At 30.2% G+C, this 17,548-nt stretch overlaps 2 protein-coding genes across 6 annotated transcripts in view; one reads left to right on the forward strand and one right to left on the reverse strand.

The window, feature by feature from the left end:
* The window catches only part of LOC106459271 (protein sidekick-2-like), a 97,569-nt gene extending 86,577 nt beyond the window's left edge, over nucleotides 1-10,992 (forward strand). For all 4 annotated transcript variants that reach the window (XM_013918873.2, XM_013918877.2, XM_013918878.2 and 1 more), the window contains one exon: nucleotides 1,366-10,992. In XM_013918873.2, coding sequence (XP_013774327.1) covers nucleotides 1,366-2,427 — 1,062 coding nt within the window. In that variant the 3' untranslated portion in view covers nucleotides 2,428-10,992. The remainder of the gene's footprint in view (nucleotides 1-1,365) is intronic.
* Nucleotides 10,993-12,144: 1,152 nt separating this feature from the next.
* On the reverse strand, nucleotides 12,145-16,975 carry LOC106459266 (transmembrane protein 69-like). Of its 2 annotated transcripts, XM_022385722.1 has the most exons (3): nucleotides 16,786-16,975; nucleotides 15,110-15,202; nucleotides 12,145-13,529 (listed from the first exon to the last, which is right to left on the reverse strand). In XM_022385722.1, the coding sequence occupies exon 3, from the start codon at nucleotides 13,472-13,474 to the stop codon at nucleotides 12,689-12,691; it is 786 nt and encodes a 261-aa protein (XP_022241430.1). In that variant the 5' UTR covers nucleotides 13,475-13,529; nucleotides 15,110-15,202; nucleotides 16,786-16,975; the 3' UTR covers nucleotides 12,145-12,688. The 2 variants fall into 2 exon arrangements, with proteins under 2 accessions (XP_022241430.1, XP_013774317.1); XM_013918863.2 differs by lacking the exon at nucleotides 15,110-15,202 and having other exon boundaries at nucleotides 16,786-16,968.
* Between the last annotated feature and the right edge of the window lie 573 nt (nucleotides 16,976-17,548).

Here is a 17,548-nt window from a genome sequence, read left to right on the forward strand (position 1 = left end):
GGACCCATGTTAATCAACAAGGCAGGAAATCTTTTCATTTCTGTTATATCTGTGTTCTTCCAATATTTTAGACGTGATTTTCTGCTCAGTGGTTGCTGTTTGTTGATTTAGCTGTTGCATATCGATTTGTTTCTGTGACCATGATATCTAGCTATTGCAGAGACAGAAATAAGTCAAAATAATCACTAGGTGTAGCATCTTTTAACTGAATTCTAAGACCATAGTTTTCATTGAAAGTAAAATTGGGTGGATCTTGCACAACATTCGATCAGTTGTGTAATGGGACACCAGGGTTCACACCTCCAACTGCTCCTCTAGGCTGCTCTTTTATCACGAACTGATGTAGCAGAACCACATGGTCCTCTGCTGCGGATCCCGTAGATTCTAGGTCTTCCACGTGCTGCCAGTACTGCATTGACGTCCTTTGAAAAATAAGAGTCTCATGAAACCATTTGGTTGCCATATTCACAAGACTGGCTATCATTGGTATCATCAGTCTGCATTTCAATCTGAATATAAGGTATATGCACATGCATACTTGGCAAATGGGTGTGGTATATACTATTAAAGAGTCAGCAGTCAATGTGTTAATAGAAAAAACTTTTAAAATAAAAGCAATTCCAAAATCTTTGACGTTCACCAAGTGTAACATGATTTAGTTCCTCCGTCTTGTGTGTGTACAGCATTGTAATGCAGTTTGATCTTTGTTGTTAATTATTTATGTGCACCAAAAGTGTAATAGTTACTTTATTCACTAATTAATAGTGCTTAACACCATGATATTAGTTCCTGGTATCATGAGATATCATCACTTCATTCTAAAGAATCAAGTTATCTGAATACTTTTGTGAACTACAGGTACATAGAAATAATAAATTATTCAGTCGAAAATATTTGTTCTAAGTTTGAAATTGTAAAATTAGTCATCCATTTTTGTTTACATCCTTTCTATTTTTGTTTTTAATTTTCGGAATTAAGTAACGTGTTCAAAATATGCTTTAATAAAACACTAAAAAAAAATCAAAATAACTTTTTCAGAAATTTATTGTAGTAATACTAATTTAATTTCAGCATCATTGTTAGAATCTCTTAACTATTATAAGTGGTATAATAAGAATTGTAAAAAACAATACAGAACAATGTACTTGCATATTTGTATTGTTCAGTATATAAATGAAAGTAATAGGAAGTATATTTATTTCAGTGAAAATAAAAATACTGTTAAATTTAATTGTGGGAGTGAGATATTGTACTATGAGACTGCCACGAACCTGCGAAATTGTAGCTGTTGAAATTATATGTTTTTGTGATTAATAGTCACATGAAAAAGTATCATAAATATATCCAGTTAATTGTCTTTACCAGTTAATTCAAAGGAAAGTCTGGAGTACTAACATTGGAAGAAATCCTAGTGGGGACAGTAGTGGTTACGGGTCTACTGGTGGCCACGATAGCATTTCATCTTCTCTCACCAACCGTACCCACCTTTCCTCTGAGAGCAACACAGAATTTCACCTGACTGGTCCTGATACACCTGATACTGTCTTTATGGATTGTAATATTCTTGGAAGTGACCACTTCATCTACTCTCAAACCAAACTGGAAATGGATGATTTCCAGAATTCTGCTGATAATAAAGAAGAAACAAATCCATTGAACCAAGTGGCAGATGTTTCTGATTCCCAGCCTTTACATCAGGATGATAAACATCACAACACCCAACCTCTATTCACAAATAATTTATCCAACAGTGAACCATCTGTTTTTGATATTGATGGTGAAGGGGCAGATGTCAGCACAAAAGATCAAACACTTGCTCCCTACTCCAGGTTTGGTTTAGCCAAAAGTATTTGTTTGTCATTAAACTCAAGTGCACTGCAAGAACAGCCAGAAAATATGACTCCAAATGCAGGGTATTCCAAATTTGGAGTTTTTCATATTTTGAGATCATCTTCAGAACATTCTCCGAAAGGTAATGGCAGTAACTTTACAGCAGCACCACAGTTTTCCATAGAAAAGATGCCAACAAAAGGTTATGTCCTGACCAAACCAGTTTTTGAATCTAGTTTAATAACCAGTATAAAACCCACCCACATAGCAACTACAAATTCTCTCCCCTATAAAGATGCTTACTCTAAACTTAGCTTGGCAAGCCAGTTGCCAAAGTCTGGAGAGTATGTCAGCCTTCCTAATGCTGTTAGAATGTTTAGGACATTTAATGACACTGAGGACAACCACAACTATTCAAAGTTTAGCATAGACCTAAACTTGCAATATGTGGAGTCCTTGGAAGAAGGCAAGCAAGAGTCTCTTCCACCTGAGCCGTCTAATGTAACTTTGAAGAATTCTAATTGTGACAACTTGGATGTAGCTGTCATCAGCGGAGCTTCTAGTGATGCACGAGAACTAACTAGTACAATGACTTGATAAAAGTAAAAAAAAAGCATTTTTATGTAAAATATGATGTTATTTTTAAAAATGTTTTTTTTTTTAACCCTGATGAGTTTGTTAGCTACTCCATCAAGTCAGATCAGATTATTAATAAATAAATTATGGTAACTCCATCCCCAGAAGGACAAGTTAAAAGCCATATTTCATAATCCAAGTACTTTGGTACAAATAATTTGAAAATATAAATAAAGAGAAACAAAAATGTTCACCCCAATGTCTCTCAAACCTTGTCTTTCAGTTTTCCTGATGTTAAGGAAAAAGTTACAGGTTAAAAATTTTTCAGGTAGAATTGTGATATAGGATATATATAGTCAATATTCTGAACCAGAAGCAAATAACAATGGCTGAAAATCAAGAATAAGATTGTATACACACATGAAAAGATGGAAAAGTTTTTCATTTTTACTGTGGCTAGTAAAATATGTTTTGCTTTTTCTACAAACAATTTACTATTGGCGTAGTTGCATTATTCTAATATTGTCAAAAATAATATTCTACTATATGAACTTGAAAACACAAAATGAGCAAACAAATTTCCTAATTTGTTACAAAAGGCCACAGCTGAATATGAGGTTCTGCATATCCTGTGTTGTTTTTTATCAGGTATTTATGCTATCTTCAATCATAAATTCATGTGGTATTTTTACACAGTTCCATGTGTGTTATAGTATTATAGTGTATCACTGGAAACCAGTTGAAGCTGATATTGGGCCAGTTTTATCATTTTATATTTCTAGAAATTGTGCACAAAAAATTAAAGTAGTTATTGGTAGATTATGTTATTTGCTTGAGCAATGGAACTATAAACCACCCAAGCTTTTTATAATAAGGTCTTTGCTCTATAAAAAAAAGGTATGTTTACCAAAAAGGTTAACTTGATGTCATCATTAATTTTCATTTTATAAAAAATTAAGTTCAAATGAGTGAGAAGGGTAAAACTATGCATTAAAGTTAATTTTTGTGTTTGAATGTTACATTAATAGCCACATAAAATTGCACTTATATTATTTTATATTGATAAGTACTGTAGTTTAAAGCCTGGAATTTTTGGGAGAGTAGATAGGGCATTTTTTATTATTATTATTACCAAGAGCTGGCAAAAGTTATTTACTATGGAAATAAGGAATACTTTAAAAGTAAGATTGTGGCCGAGTAGTTTAAGTTTGTAAAACTAAATTTTTGGATGCTTCATATAGGGTATAGTTATTGAAGTATGAATGTGTAAGGCGAACTTAATAGATATGTAGTGTATATTTCATAAAAAAACAATTACACCTTTGCTTTAAAGCACAGTGGGTGATGTTCATGTACAGTAGTAAGGACAACCAAATCAAATAATTTTTCATTGTAGTGATTTTTTTCATCACTTTATTTTTGTTATTACTAAATGATATATTTAACACATACTTTGCAAATAGTATATCATATTTTTAAAATCTGATCCACTGTTGCAGACGTATGAACAAAGCCATTAATAACAAACATGAAGTTAATTATGATGGTTTTTTAGGTTTTTCATGATCCACTCAGGTGTTTAAGCTCATTAGGAATTTGCTTATGCATAAGAATATTTTTTTAGTTCATTCCTGTGAATATTTCTTTAGGCTCAAATCAGAACTCATAAACAATTAGTTAAGAAACATTTGACTCTTCTTGCAGTATCTAACATGTAAAACAAATGTAAAGTTTGAAGTAATGTAATAATCATTCCAGCTTTGCAATTTATACTTCATAATGTTAATTTGCAAAAAGTGAAAGCTCTCAAATGGTTATCATAAGTAAAACTGTCAATAGTATTATAATTACATGTCATTCGTAAAATCTGTGATAGCATGTCCAGATAAAATCTTCAAAACATTCCATTGCATAAATCATATTTCATAATTCTTCTTGATAAGAACATACTATTGCTCTTCAATTAGAAAAATATTCTGTGATATCAACTGGTTGATCAAACATATTTTGTGAATACACATCTATAAATAGAGAAATATACACATGTTATGATTTCAGATTTGTAGAGGTTATTTTTAGTCAGCTTGAATTTAGTGGTGACTAGATGATAAAAAGTCAATGACCTGGTTTTTTTTTTTTTTCTTTTGTCAGTTGATAATCTAGGCATGATTGTTAATATTCAGACTAGTTGTAGACAATGGTCAAATTTATATTAAAATATAAGTTAACAAATTACTGGCTGCAAGTACAAGATTTATTGGAAAAACCATGACAATAATTGATCAGTGAGAATCCACAAGTCTAAAATAGTAAATAAAAACAGCAAGTTCAAATGATGCTTTAATGTTATGATATTATATCTTCTTTTTCTCTTCATTTCATGTTACAAAATGTAATTATCATCACAAAGATAGATCTAAAATTTCATAATATATTAAAAATATAAAATATTAGAATTTGTGTTAGCTGATCAGTTGCATCTATTGATGAAAAGTTAATTTCAAGCCCCTTAAAGTAGGCTTATAGATTTGATGGACTACAAAAAACTAGTAGACAATTTTTGTTTACTCAAAAATGGTGGAAAATGTGTGTTTTGTAATAGAAACAAAGAGAGTTAGTACTTAATATCAGTAGTATTTGTGTTATTTAGTTTGAAATTGTACATAATAAATGTATTAAGTTTTACTGCACATAAAGTATAAAACAATAGTAATAACTTTCTGTAAGTATCATCATACGTTGAACAATTATTTTATAAAACATATTGCTGAACATTTACATGTAATTTGCCAAAACAGACCATTATAATATTGCTCTTTTATCCCTTAACTTCGTACTTTTTGTGCCCTGATATCATACCACATTCTACCTCATTTGAGTCCACAAAAAATATAAATTGTTAATGCCATGAAATTTTAATAGTAGAAATTTGTTTAATTTCTCGATTGAAATATTTGTTGTTATTAGTAAATTAGTGTTTATGAAATATAATATCAATTTTTAGGTTTTCTTACAGCTAATACTTTGTTCGGAGAGTGTATCAATCAGAAAGTATGGGTTTTTGAACTATCTCAGTAACAGTTGTTAAAAACCTTTTAATGAGAGCCATGACATTATGTATTAACGTACATAGCAAAATATTAGAAGTGTTGTCTCCTGTTTATTAAGATAAGCATTGAAACACTTTGTGAAAAGTTCCTTTCAGATAATTGCTCACTGGATGACTATCATATTAAAGATGCATAAAAACAGTGTTCTGCTTCCTCATTTTGATTGTTAATATTGGTACTATTCTCTCTATCTAACTTCGACGAATCATTGATATAACTGAATCTGTTACAAGTTCCAGTTGTAAAATTAAAATATGGAGAGAGAAATGAAAGTACTAAACTTTCCCAGTAGCTCACACATCAAACTGATTTTCAATATTTTAGAATTAAAGCTTTGTATATATTTAATACAAGGTTAATTATGACTGTTGTTAGGTGTCAAATCTATATATATTGGTTACAGTTTTAACTTTTTTTTTTTACAGCAAATGATAGTGTGATTATGTACATTGAAAATGAGGAAGGTATGGGGGTTTTTTGTGGAGCTAGCTTATGAATTATTATAATATATTTTATGATAATATCTATATATATAATGATGCTTATCTTCACTAATGAAAAATAATAAAAGCACAAATTAGTTTGACTTCTTATCATTGTAGAATTATTTGGAAACAATATTAGATGGAAATGTAATATTGATTTAATTTGAAATCACTGAAACTATTGTATGTGGAAATGTTTCCATCAGTAATTCATATGTATGTGGTGTACAAAATACAGGTCTCTGTATAAATGATGTTGAAAAAGATGAAAACAAATGATGATGAAACATTAACACAATAGGCTTAATTTGATGTAAGATGTGACATGTTGAGTTAAAGAAATTTCAAGTCTAGTTATTAATCTCATATGATAAGATAAAGTAGACTTGAACACCTATGATGTTCATATTATTAAATGTTAAACTGGTCAACATAACTAAACATATTAAAATGTTTGGTCTCATACAATGTTAATATTTCTGACCTTTAATTTATCATAATTGTGTTACTTTGAAATTATGATTTTTCTGTCAAGAAAATAAGACAAAAAAAACTGTTGTGTAAATATTGTGATGTCTCTGTCACCAATGAAGAAAGAGTGAAATGACTGATTGGGAACCAGATTCATAGGACATTATAAGTCGTATTCAAAATGTTGATTTTTACAAAAAAAGTTATAGGCCTTTGTCAGATTTAGATTTTTATGAATTTATGCATACAACTTACCTTGTTTAGAAGAAATAGTTCTTAAAGTATTAATATGTTGAATGTGAAAAACGTTTTCAAACAGAAGTTGACAAGGGAAACAATCTTGAATGACTGTGATTTTACTAAATGAAATGTAAATAATAGTCACAAAAAGGTTGGTTCATTCAAGTCATGAGTACCTATTGGCTTTAAAGAATACAACTATTCTTGATTGTTTTCATATGGACTTAATAGTTACTTCTTTAATCATCTATTCCTTGTCTGTCTTCTTCTGATAACCTTCGCCATTTAAGAAATTACTGGTACCTTTCATTTTCCTCAGTAAGTATTTAGGTCCTTTTTTTGCATTTAATGAGCGATAAATCTCATTTGACATGCTCTTAGGTACAGTTGTTTATTTGCATTTTCACCTTTAAAGATTTATTTTCAATATATTTTAAATATACATCTCAAATTTTTGCTGTAGATTATCACTTGATACTGTAAAGTTGGTAGAATGCAACATGTTATTGTAATTAAATTCTTATACAAACTTGGTATGTTCCATCCTATCCAAGTGTGAATATATGTTGTTGTTTTTTCCTAGGCTTCTGTCAAATTATTGACAAAACCACAATAGAATTTCCTGTTGTTGTTTTTTCTTATCTGTCAATGCTAAATAATTAAAGGTAATTAATATGAAATATTGTGTTCTACTGAAGTGTTGAAGGATTAATCAGTAATAGATGCCATTAACATTGATGGTCATAAAAATATTTGGCTTAATTTTGCTCATACTTTCAGCACAAAAGGTATTCTGCTAAAGTATTTTCTAATATTAAACATTACATGTTACAAAAATGTAGAATACCAGAGATGGGAGAATGTTCTTTTTTTCTTCAAAATATGTGCAAATCTTCACTAATTGTTACTTTATTTAAATTTATGATATGAAAACATTATTTGAATTCATTCAGTTTTCATGTAATGAACTTTAAAACTTTTGGATGAAAAACATTGCCAATCTATGAATTTCTAACTTCAGACTTTAGTAAAATGTTTTTATACAAGCAATTAAAACTTTACATGGTTTGGTAGCTTTATACTTTCTATCTGTTAATATCACAACATGTAGATGAAAAATTATTTCAAGGGTTTGATAATAGATATCTATATTGCTAATACCATTCTTCAAGACTTCTTTTGATGCTTGAAATTACCAAGTAGTTTTACATATAAAAATATGAAAAGTAACTTGTAAAGAAAATCATATATGTATTAATTGGTATAACTTTTGACAAATTTTTCTACATATTTTTCTGTAGTTTTATATAAAATTCACAATGTTCATCCTTTCTAAAGTTCAAGTACAAATTGTATTTATAAAAATGTAAATTATTAAAGGTATTATTTGAAAATGGGTTTTAAAATATAACATATTTTTATTAGTAAAGTTTTAATATCTAGACATTTCTCTTAGAATCTTACATCGTACTAAAAAACTGCAAATCTTAATATTGAAAACTTAACAGCACATAGTTACTAGTAAAGTATGTTATTAAAACAACCCATTTCTCTGATTTTTTGTAACCGAAAAAGCATGTACAAAGCCCAGTCAGTCATAACCTAGTTTACAATGTAATGAAGTTAACAGTTTATTAAAGGTGTTGGAAACCAGCTGATTTAATTGTACAATTTGATAGATGGCATATGTCAAATTTTGTGAATACACAAAAACTCATATTGATATAGTTTGATATTTGTTCAATAAAAGCATATAATACACTTCTGGCAGACATTTGTAATAGTATGTATTACAATATTAGATTATCCACTTTGATTTTCTTTATAGTTGTACAGATAAATGGGTGGAAAATACAAGGTTTTCTGTTTGTATATTTAATATTTGACTTCAAATTACAAATGTTATTGCTCATTTAAAGTTTTATATGAATGACCATGGAACTTTGGTTTCTTAGTAGAACTATAGAATTTCTGCTTGATACTAATAAGAATAAATGAAATAGAACTCCTCATTAGAAATCTCTGCTTATTCTGTAAAATTGTATTTTTACATTTCTCTGTGGTTCTGATGTTAATCATCATCACAAGTATATTTTACTTTTGCAATAAAAATAATTACTATTTTCATACTTTTGCTATTTTTATTGAAATACCCACCTGTGACCCTGTTTTTACATTATGTTTGTGCAAAAAAACCTTAACAAAAATGACATGCTAGAATCAGATTGAATGCTATGCTACTTCAGGTTATGAAACATGATTGTAGCAAGAAAAATATTACTATACCAGCTAAGTGTGAAAGCATTTATTATCAAAGCACTGAGTTAACAGTATTAACAGAATTTAATCAAAACCATAGGGCCTGGTGGTTAGGGTGCTGAGGATTGCAAGTTCAAATTCTCGTCACCAAACATTCTCGTCCTATATGGTTGCTTACTGAGCCAGCCATCCTAGTATAAATATTTTTGGCTTGCAATAATACCAGTTTCTCCCAAACTAGATGGGATTAAGGTAAAATGGAAAAAAATCAAAACCACAATCCAGACTGTAAGGTAACTGTGTTACAATAATACATAGAACATTAAATGTTCATTAATGGGATACATACCATATAAAGATGCATGTTTTACTTGTTTTCTGATTTTGTTTAATGAAAGTTTAACATTATTATACAAAAAATTTATTCTAACCACTAGTACAAAACAAAGTTAAAAATTAATTTTATTGTTGATACATATGGCCCATGTAGTTCAACTTGTGTTGCAATATACATGTACAATTGAAACAAACTAATGGAGTAAAGTAAGAACCTTCTTAGATATAATTATTACTAGAATCATAAGCACAGAGACTATCTCAGGGTCCAAACTTGTAAGAAAGCTATATTTATAGTTCTTATGTAAACGACTACTTGTTGGTATTTAAGAACAAAAATTATAATCAAAATCATCAGCTTGAAAAACAGTAGGATAGTGAACAAAAATCGAGTGTTGTTTAATACACCTGTCTGAAACTGGTTGTTTTGTGACTGTTTATTAGCCTTGAACAATAAAAACTTATTTGGATTTTGAGACATTAAAAGTAGGTAGCATTGATTAAACAAAATTGCTGATTTAGATACCTACACTTGATCTCTTTTATTGGTAGAATAGGTTTTTAAATCACAAGAAAACTTTTGACTAGTACAATGTACTGTTGCCTTATACATTTTGTTGTTAAAATCATGTATGTCAAGTACTGTACATTTGTTAAAGTTTGTAATACCCAAGTACAAAAGTGTACTTATGTGTTACAAGTGCCAAATCAGGAGCTTGTTTTTGAGTGCACTATTATTATTTGTTTCAGGTACTGTAAGATTACACATGTAGTTTAACAGATATCAAAGGTATTAATTTTATCTTTTCCTAACAAAGGAATGTGCCATTTTTGTTGTTGTTTTAAAATACACAAAGTAATGATGTTGTCATTATTTAGAAACTCACTTTATGGAACCCAAAAGATAAAACTTTGGGAGAATATTTTTTCAGAATTTTGAAAATTTTACATTTAATTTAGATTGTGTTTCCATGTTTTCTATTTTGGGTAGTATATTATGTATTTTCAGGTGGCATAGAAATATAAAATTATATGGTAATATGTGCATAACTATTACATATTAAAGTTTTTGAAGTCTAAGTAATAGAATTACTGATGCATAATTTTGTGTTGTTAGTAAATACAAGTGAAAATAACTGGTTTATATGTATTTCATATTTCAGGAAGAAAAATATTGATAGATTTGGTTGTGATAATAAAGATTGCACTTTGAAATAATTGACTGTGGAAGTGTATTTTATCCCGTTTTATTTTGGATTGATAACAGTGTTAGTAGAGTTATAATGCTATTCCTGAAATAATAATTATGAATATTCGTTAAATATCAAGAGCTTGATTTGACTTAGTGGTGTTAAATATTTTGTTTGTAAATTATCAAATGAAGTGTGTAAAATATGGTTTAAAAATTTACTTTCAAATGTTCTGAAAATTGTTCAACATTTGTATATAGTATTTGCTTATTTTTGTAACACTCACTGAATGAATGCTTTTCACTTTCATCTGAAATCTACATTTACAAATCTCTTTCTAGACCATACTCATTTTACACACACATTCATTATTAACCATTGTTTATGATAAACTGTATATATTCCAAGTTTCTCTGTCACAGTGAGTTTTCTCAGTATCTAACTGAATTTAGAAAATGTATTGATGGATATAAATAAAAGGACTTTCTAAACTTGTGTTGTTTGTAAAAATTTCAATATTTAATTAGTCATCCCTTGAATAACAAATATAGTTACACATGAATAACAGATTTAGTTTTAACAAGTATGATATAAATTGAGTTTAAACTTTTTTCCCCCCATAATCTGATGAAAAGATAAGAAAAGGCCTATACATCTTTAAGCAAGATGTATGAGGATAACTGTAACACTAATTTATTTCAATAAAAATTTACTAATCCTTGTGTGTGGTCTTGAAAATAAAAATTCAGCTAACTGGTGATAAAATATTATATATGTATATATTGAATAGATATCAAAGTATGATGATTAATACATAGCATATCATGTTAATCTTACTGTACAGTTAGGGGTGAGGTTCCACCTACCAATTTACATAGATTTTGGAACACTGATACAAAACTACAAATTTCTGTGTATTCACAAAGCACATGAGCAACCAAAAGAACCTTCACAGAGTATTTAAGTAAAATATTCCACTTGTGAAATGAACTGAACATTTATTTTTCAGTTGCTATAAGTTTAGTATTTCCAGCAGGAAATACGGCCATTAAATTTTTAAAAATGTGTAGGTTGAGACAGTACTTATAAATACCTTCACAAAGTATTTAACAGTAAAAAATATAGACTGTGAAAAGTTGAAAAGTATGTTTTTTTCTTCATCTTTATTATTTCTAGCACAAGGTAGGGAGATACCTTTATTCAAAAGCTATGAATTAAATATCAAAGGCCTAAATAAGATCTAGCAAAAACAGTAAGGCTCCAAACTGCATTAAACTTTGTCTTCTTAATGACTTCTTGAACATGAAAAAGTACATTACATATTACATGCATCTGAATTTAATCCTTGAGTGTACTTTGAAAGAAGCTAGTACTTAACAAGTAGTGTGAACAGTGTCATGTTATGTGGTTCAACTCCTAATACAACATGTACTACAAATGTATATGAATGTGTAAAAGATCGAAATTCGACAGTTTTGCTTATTGGATACTGTTTTCTTTATAGACAAGATACAAAGGAAAGCATTACAAGGATTGTACAAAATTGTTACATTTACATTGCAATTTGACATATTGACAAACATCACAGATATGTACATTGTAAACTTGAAGTACTGTAATTTTGTAAAAAAAAAAGAAGTTTAGAACTGTTTTTTAACTTGTTTTATTAGTACATGTAAATTTTGAACAAGATTTAATGGTTTACTGAGCACAAGTTCTTTTAAGTTCCTACATATATATATATATATATATAAAACAGTAGATTAATGCATAAAAACATGTACTTTGACTTAAAATAATATCATTATTATTATGCCTTGTAACCACATTCAGCATAATATATGATGTTTCTGAAACCCTTGCAATTGACTAATGTATCAGTAATAACAATCAATCCAGTTTTCTAACTTATTAGTTTTATTAAAAACTATGGTGCAACAAAAATGAGTTTCTTTTTCATATCCTACAAAAACATTGGTGGTCTTAATAACGTAATTTCAAGAAATGTTTTGCTTTATAATCTAGAAAACTTAAGTCCTTTTCTAGTTTGGCTCTGAAAAAAAAACTACTTCTTTTAGGTTAATGTAATAAATAATTAAACTAAACATTCAAGATTTCCTAATAGAACTGCATGTTTTAACTGAGTCCACAGTTTGACTAACCTTCTCATTAGAGAGTGCTTTAGAACCTTTCAATCGATATTCTCTAGCACTTGCACTTTCTTAGCCTTTCCTTTATGCTCATACATCAAACTACAAGTTAGTGTTGTCCATAAAGCTAATAAAGCAATAAATGATAAAGTAAATCGCAGAGCCTTAAACCAAGGAGGATAACCATACATGGTGGTATCCAGGTAAGCAGCTAAGCCTAATCCACCTATCACAGTGAGTGTGTTCAGATAATCTGGAAGCAACAGTCCAACCCATGCAATCAAAGATGGCAAAACGCTATAACCGAGACACTGCCAATCTGGCTTAACAATACTTTCTTCGGGTAGAGTTATGCCCCATCGAACTCCACCTAAAAAGGATAATATTACTGCTCCATATGCCAGTTGAGCAAAAGCTAATGAAGGTATGTAAACCTCTGATGACATTATATAAAAAGGTGGTACAAGGAAAGGAATAAGGCCTAAAAACCCATATGTCAGTGCTGCAGCAGGAGAGGCTTTGAGGTGGCGTAAGTCAGAAATTATTTGCAGAGCTTTGGTTTTATGATCTTCTTTCAAATTCTGAACTGAAGAAGTACATACTAGCTGAGCAGAAAGAAGAAAACTATTCTGACCAGCTTTACATGCAGTCTTATTAGAACAGTCCAAAACAAAAGATGGCATTCTAGTTTTAATATTGCTTTTCGGATAATAATGCTGGCAAAGGAAAGTGAGTGGCAGAGTTGCATTTGACAGTTTTCTTGCACAAAGATACAAGGAAAGTCTTGTCTGTAGATGAGTTAACTTCCTAAAAGAATGAAATGCCATTTTCACTGACGAGAGCTGGTATGTTTTCAAATTTCAACTGGTACTTTCTTTGATTCTAAAGAAAAGAAATATGATTTTCTTATCATGTACAGAGCATATTTTCTAGATAATGAAATGTAAACAAAACATCAAATAACATTTGCAGCAAAAGTTTTTAACAAAGTATTGTATCATGGATTGTACTAAAAATAATTACAATATGATTTTCAAATGTGTTCCTTCTTTCTTCATTGGAGGATATCACACAACTCATATTTTCTTATTAATATAGAATCAACCTTGAGACAGCACATGCACTTCAAAAAATTATAAACAATAATTGTAATGGTTGCTAATTATCTACAAGCTCAACAAGACAAAATAAATTAGAACTCATAAAGAGTTTCTTTTAGGCTATGATGTGACACAACATGTATAAAGTAAAGTGGATGTTGTACGAGTTTCCATTGTTATTACTTGTAATAACTACTTAACTAACTCATATCAAAGAAAACTGTTAAATGAAAGCTCTACTAGGCAAGTTACTTAATGCTATAAAAATTTCCAGAACTAAGCGATAAAGAACTGGTTTCATATTAAATCAATCAACAAAAAATACAGTTGGACATAATTTTCAATCTGTATATTAAGTTATTTACTTTTTTTTCTTAAGTAATTATTTCTTGCTACATAAGATACAGTTAACAAAGGACCATTTTGTCCTTCAAGGCTGTTCTTTCACACCCATCCCTAAGAAATTTACAATTTTCTCCACTTACACACCTGTAAGGTGCTAATATAACTACTAGCAATAGCAACTTGTTCAATAGGCTAATCATCCTGTTAGAAAAATAAAACTGGAGTATAATCTGTTTTTCGAAATCTTAAGCATGTATCCTCTCACCCTATTATCTTCAGGATACAGCAAAAATAAATAAGGGGCCTTTATACAAATGATACCCTTGTAAACTTAAACAAGTTCAATAAGACCACTTCTTTTCTAGAGAGAAAATAAGTTTAAAGATTTTAATACATCCATGTAAAACAACCCATCTCAGAAATCAACCCAATAACCCTCCTCTGAACCTTTTCCAATAAGTTAATATCACTTATTAGATAAGGACTTCAAAACTATACACAATATTCCAAGTAAGGCCTAAGAAGAGATTTGTATACAGAGATAAATACCTCTTATGTCTTGTAATCAGTGTATATAAGTAAGCCCTAAAATGCTATAAGCTGTACTACAAGCTACTTAACATTATTTTAATGGTTTGAATAACTAATCCACTACAATGCAATGATCCTTTTCTTCAGTCACACTATTGAGTTAAGTGGATTCCAATCCATGTTAAGTGTATGATCCAAGTTATAATCCAAATGCATTAATTACTTTGCTCATACTGTACTACAATTTAAAGTCATTTGTCAAATATTTGTTGAACTTATCAAATAATCAAAGTAACAGCTAGAAATACCCAAAACTTTACTGTCATCAACAAACGTTATTAATTACACCCTTACCAATATCATTAATGTAAATAACAAAAAGCAAAGACCCAAGCACTGACTCCTGAGGCACTTCACTAGTTAAAGTCCAGTTTGACTGAACTCCATTAATGGCAACCTTCAAGAGCCCAATAATATTTTGCTTACCTTTAACATACTTAAAAACCTCCTTGTTCTAAGTTTTTAAATTATTAGCTGGTTGTTTCTCATAAGTCCTTTTGTTGTGGTTTGCCAGTAGTTCTGAATGAAGTTAATTCAAGTAAAAAAATAAATACATAACTGATGTTAGAAATAAATATTTTGTGATTAATCCTCACCATAATTCTAACTTGTAGATGACTTAAATGAAATTGATAATAATTACAACTCATTTACTTAATCTAGTTCACACCTGCAACTGATGATTTAAATATCATCTAGACCACTACTATTTCTGTTGTATCCCAGCCGGCCCAATGAGCCCTAGTACTAGGCCTAGGCCTCATCAGATAGGATATATCAGATGTAGTATGGTTAACATATTACAACATATTCTTCTTTGCTTTTACTCGTGAGTTCTTAGAATTACCTCTTATGTTCTATTCAACCAAATACCTAACTTTTCTATATTTCTGTACATCTTTCAACCAGTTTGTCATCTTAAAATTGTGTCATTTATCCCTAATGTTCTCCTTTATGTCTTAAGTAAACCAATTAGGTTTGATCTTCCCTGTTATCCTTTTCCTCTTTTTAAGAACATGCCTCTCTTGAATTAAAATCAATTTATGTGTGCAATATCTCGTAACACATTATCCCAATTCACTAATATTAGTGATAAATTTTGTCTCATGGCTTCAAATTTGGCTTTTTGTAAACTAGGAATTAAAATGTCCCACTGGAGAACACCATGGTTGATTCTCACCATTTGGTATAGTAGCCCAAATATTGGGCTTGGCACCTTTTAAGCAATTTGACACTTACCATTGTACCATTTGGTGTCAAATTGTAAAATGAGTACTTAGCTCAATATTTGGACTACATTATAGAAAATCATCTAGAATCACTTCAAGAAATATCTTTTCCTCATCTTTCTAAAATTAGTCTCCCAACCCTGACCTCACTGGCCAGTGTATGACCAACTGCCAATTAAATATTCTATACCCTTGAAAGCCCCCCTTTGTAATCCTTTCCAGGATTCATGACATTGAATTTGAATTTGAAGGGCAAATGGCCACTTGGCCCTTTTCTGGCTATCTCATTAATTTAATATACCCATGTCCAGCTCCGATTTTGTAAGTATTCATCAACCACATCTGAAAGTAATCAGTTTCACAGGTTGACCACCCTGTTCAGAAAATTACATTGCATTAGACATACTGCAAAATTTGATATCTATATCCCCTAGTCCTATCAAGTTTTACAATTAATGATTATTAAAGTCTCGAAAAAATAAATCATCAATCCTACACACCCACTTTATAATTATAAACACCTTATTCAAACTGAAGTTCAATCAGCTCCCCTCTAACCCCTATTTCTCTAGAAAAAATCATTTTAAGAACCTCCTCATATGACAGCCCCTCTATCCCAGTAATAATCATTGTAATCTGTAGCCCTTCTATGAACCCTTTCCAACAACCCAGTATCTTCCTTAAGCTTAAGGTAATGAGCCGAAGACTAAACAATACTCCAAACGAGGTCTAACGAGGGACCTATACAAAGAAACGATAACCTGCTTTAGCCTTACTCTTAGTTTATCCCATAATATTAAGATATTACTGTACCATTTACGTTCAAGTTCAACCAAGATCATTAGCTCTAATACTTTGATAATAAGAACTTACAACCGATACAAACACCAATTCCTGATATATCACCAGATTCATAACAATCAACACATTTCGTCCATATGATAAATCATAAAATTACTACTAGTACTGGAAATACAAGTTATTTGATCCTTCTCAAGTTAAAAAGATAAGGATGAAAAATTTAGCGCCCTCTGTTAATAATACTAAATGTTTGTTGTTGTTTTTTACTTGGTTTGTGAGAGGGGGCGGTTGACCCTGTAGGAGAGATTTGGATTTTGTAGATGGCGACACGGATTAGAATCTGTGCCCCATCACAATATATTACTCAACTTTAATCTGTACATGCGTTACATGAGTGAAAGCCAATCTATTAACATGGATGGTAGGTAGGTGCTAACTGGCTGCCTTCCTTCTGGTCAGAATAGTTCAAAATTAGGGACTGCGATAGATAACCTCATAAGCAAAAAATACAAATACATGGTTTTATGACCCACGGAAACAGAATAGATGGAAATGCAATCACCATTACAACAATAGGTTCAAAATGTGGAAGCCCCGGTGCAGGTTTGCTCTTCTGTAAAATTATTTTTCTGCTACAGTTATAAATTTGTAGAATATATTTTGCATTATGATGTGGTTTTATTTTCACTTTAGAGTATTTTTAAACTTTTGTTGGAGAAATAATTATTAAAGAATAAAATTATTTGGCTTTGTTGCTTTGCATTTCGCGCAAAGCTACACGAGGGCTATCTGCGCTAACAGTCCCTAATTTAGCAGTGTAAGACTAGAGGGAAGG

This window comes from Limulus polyphemus, unplaced genomic scaffold (genome assembly GCF_000517525.1).
Source record: "Limulus polyphemus unplaced genomic scaffold, Limulus_polyphemus-2.1.2 Scaffold583, whole genome shotgun sequence".
Taxonomy (NCBI): Eukaryota; Metazoa; Arthropoda; class Merostomata; order Xiphosura; family Limulidae; genus Limulus; species Limulus polyphemus.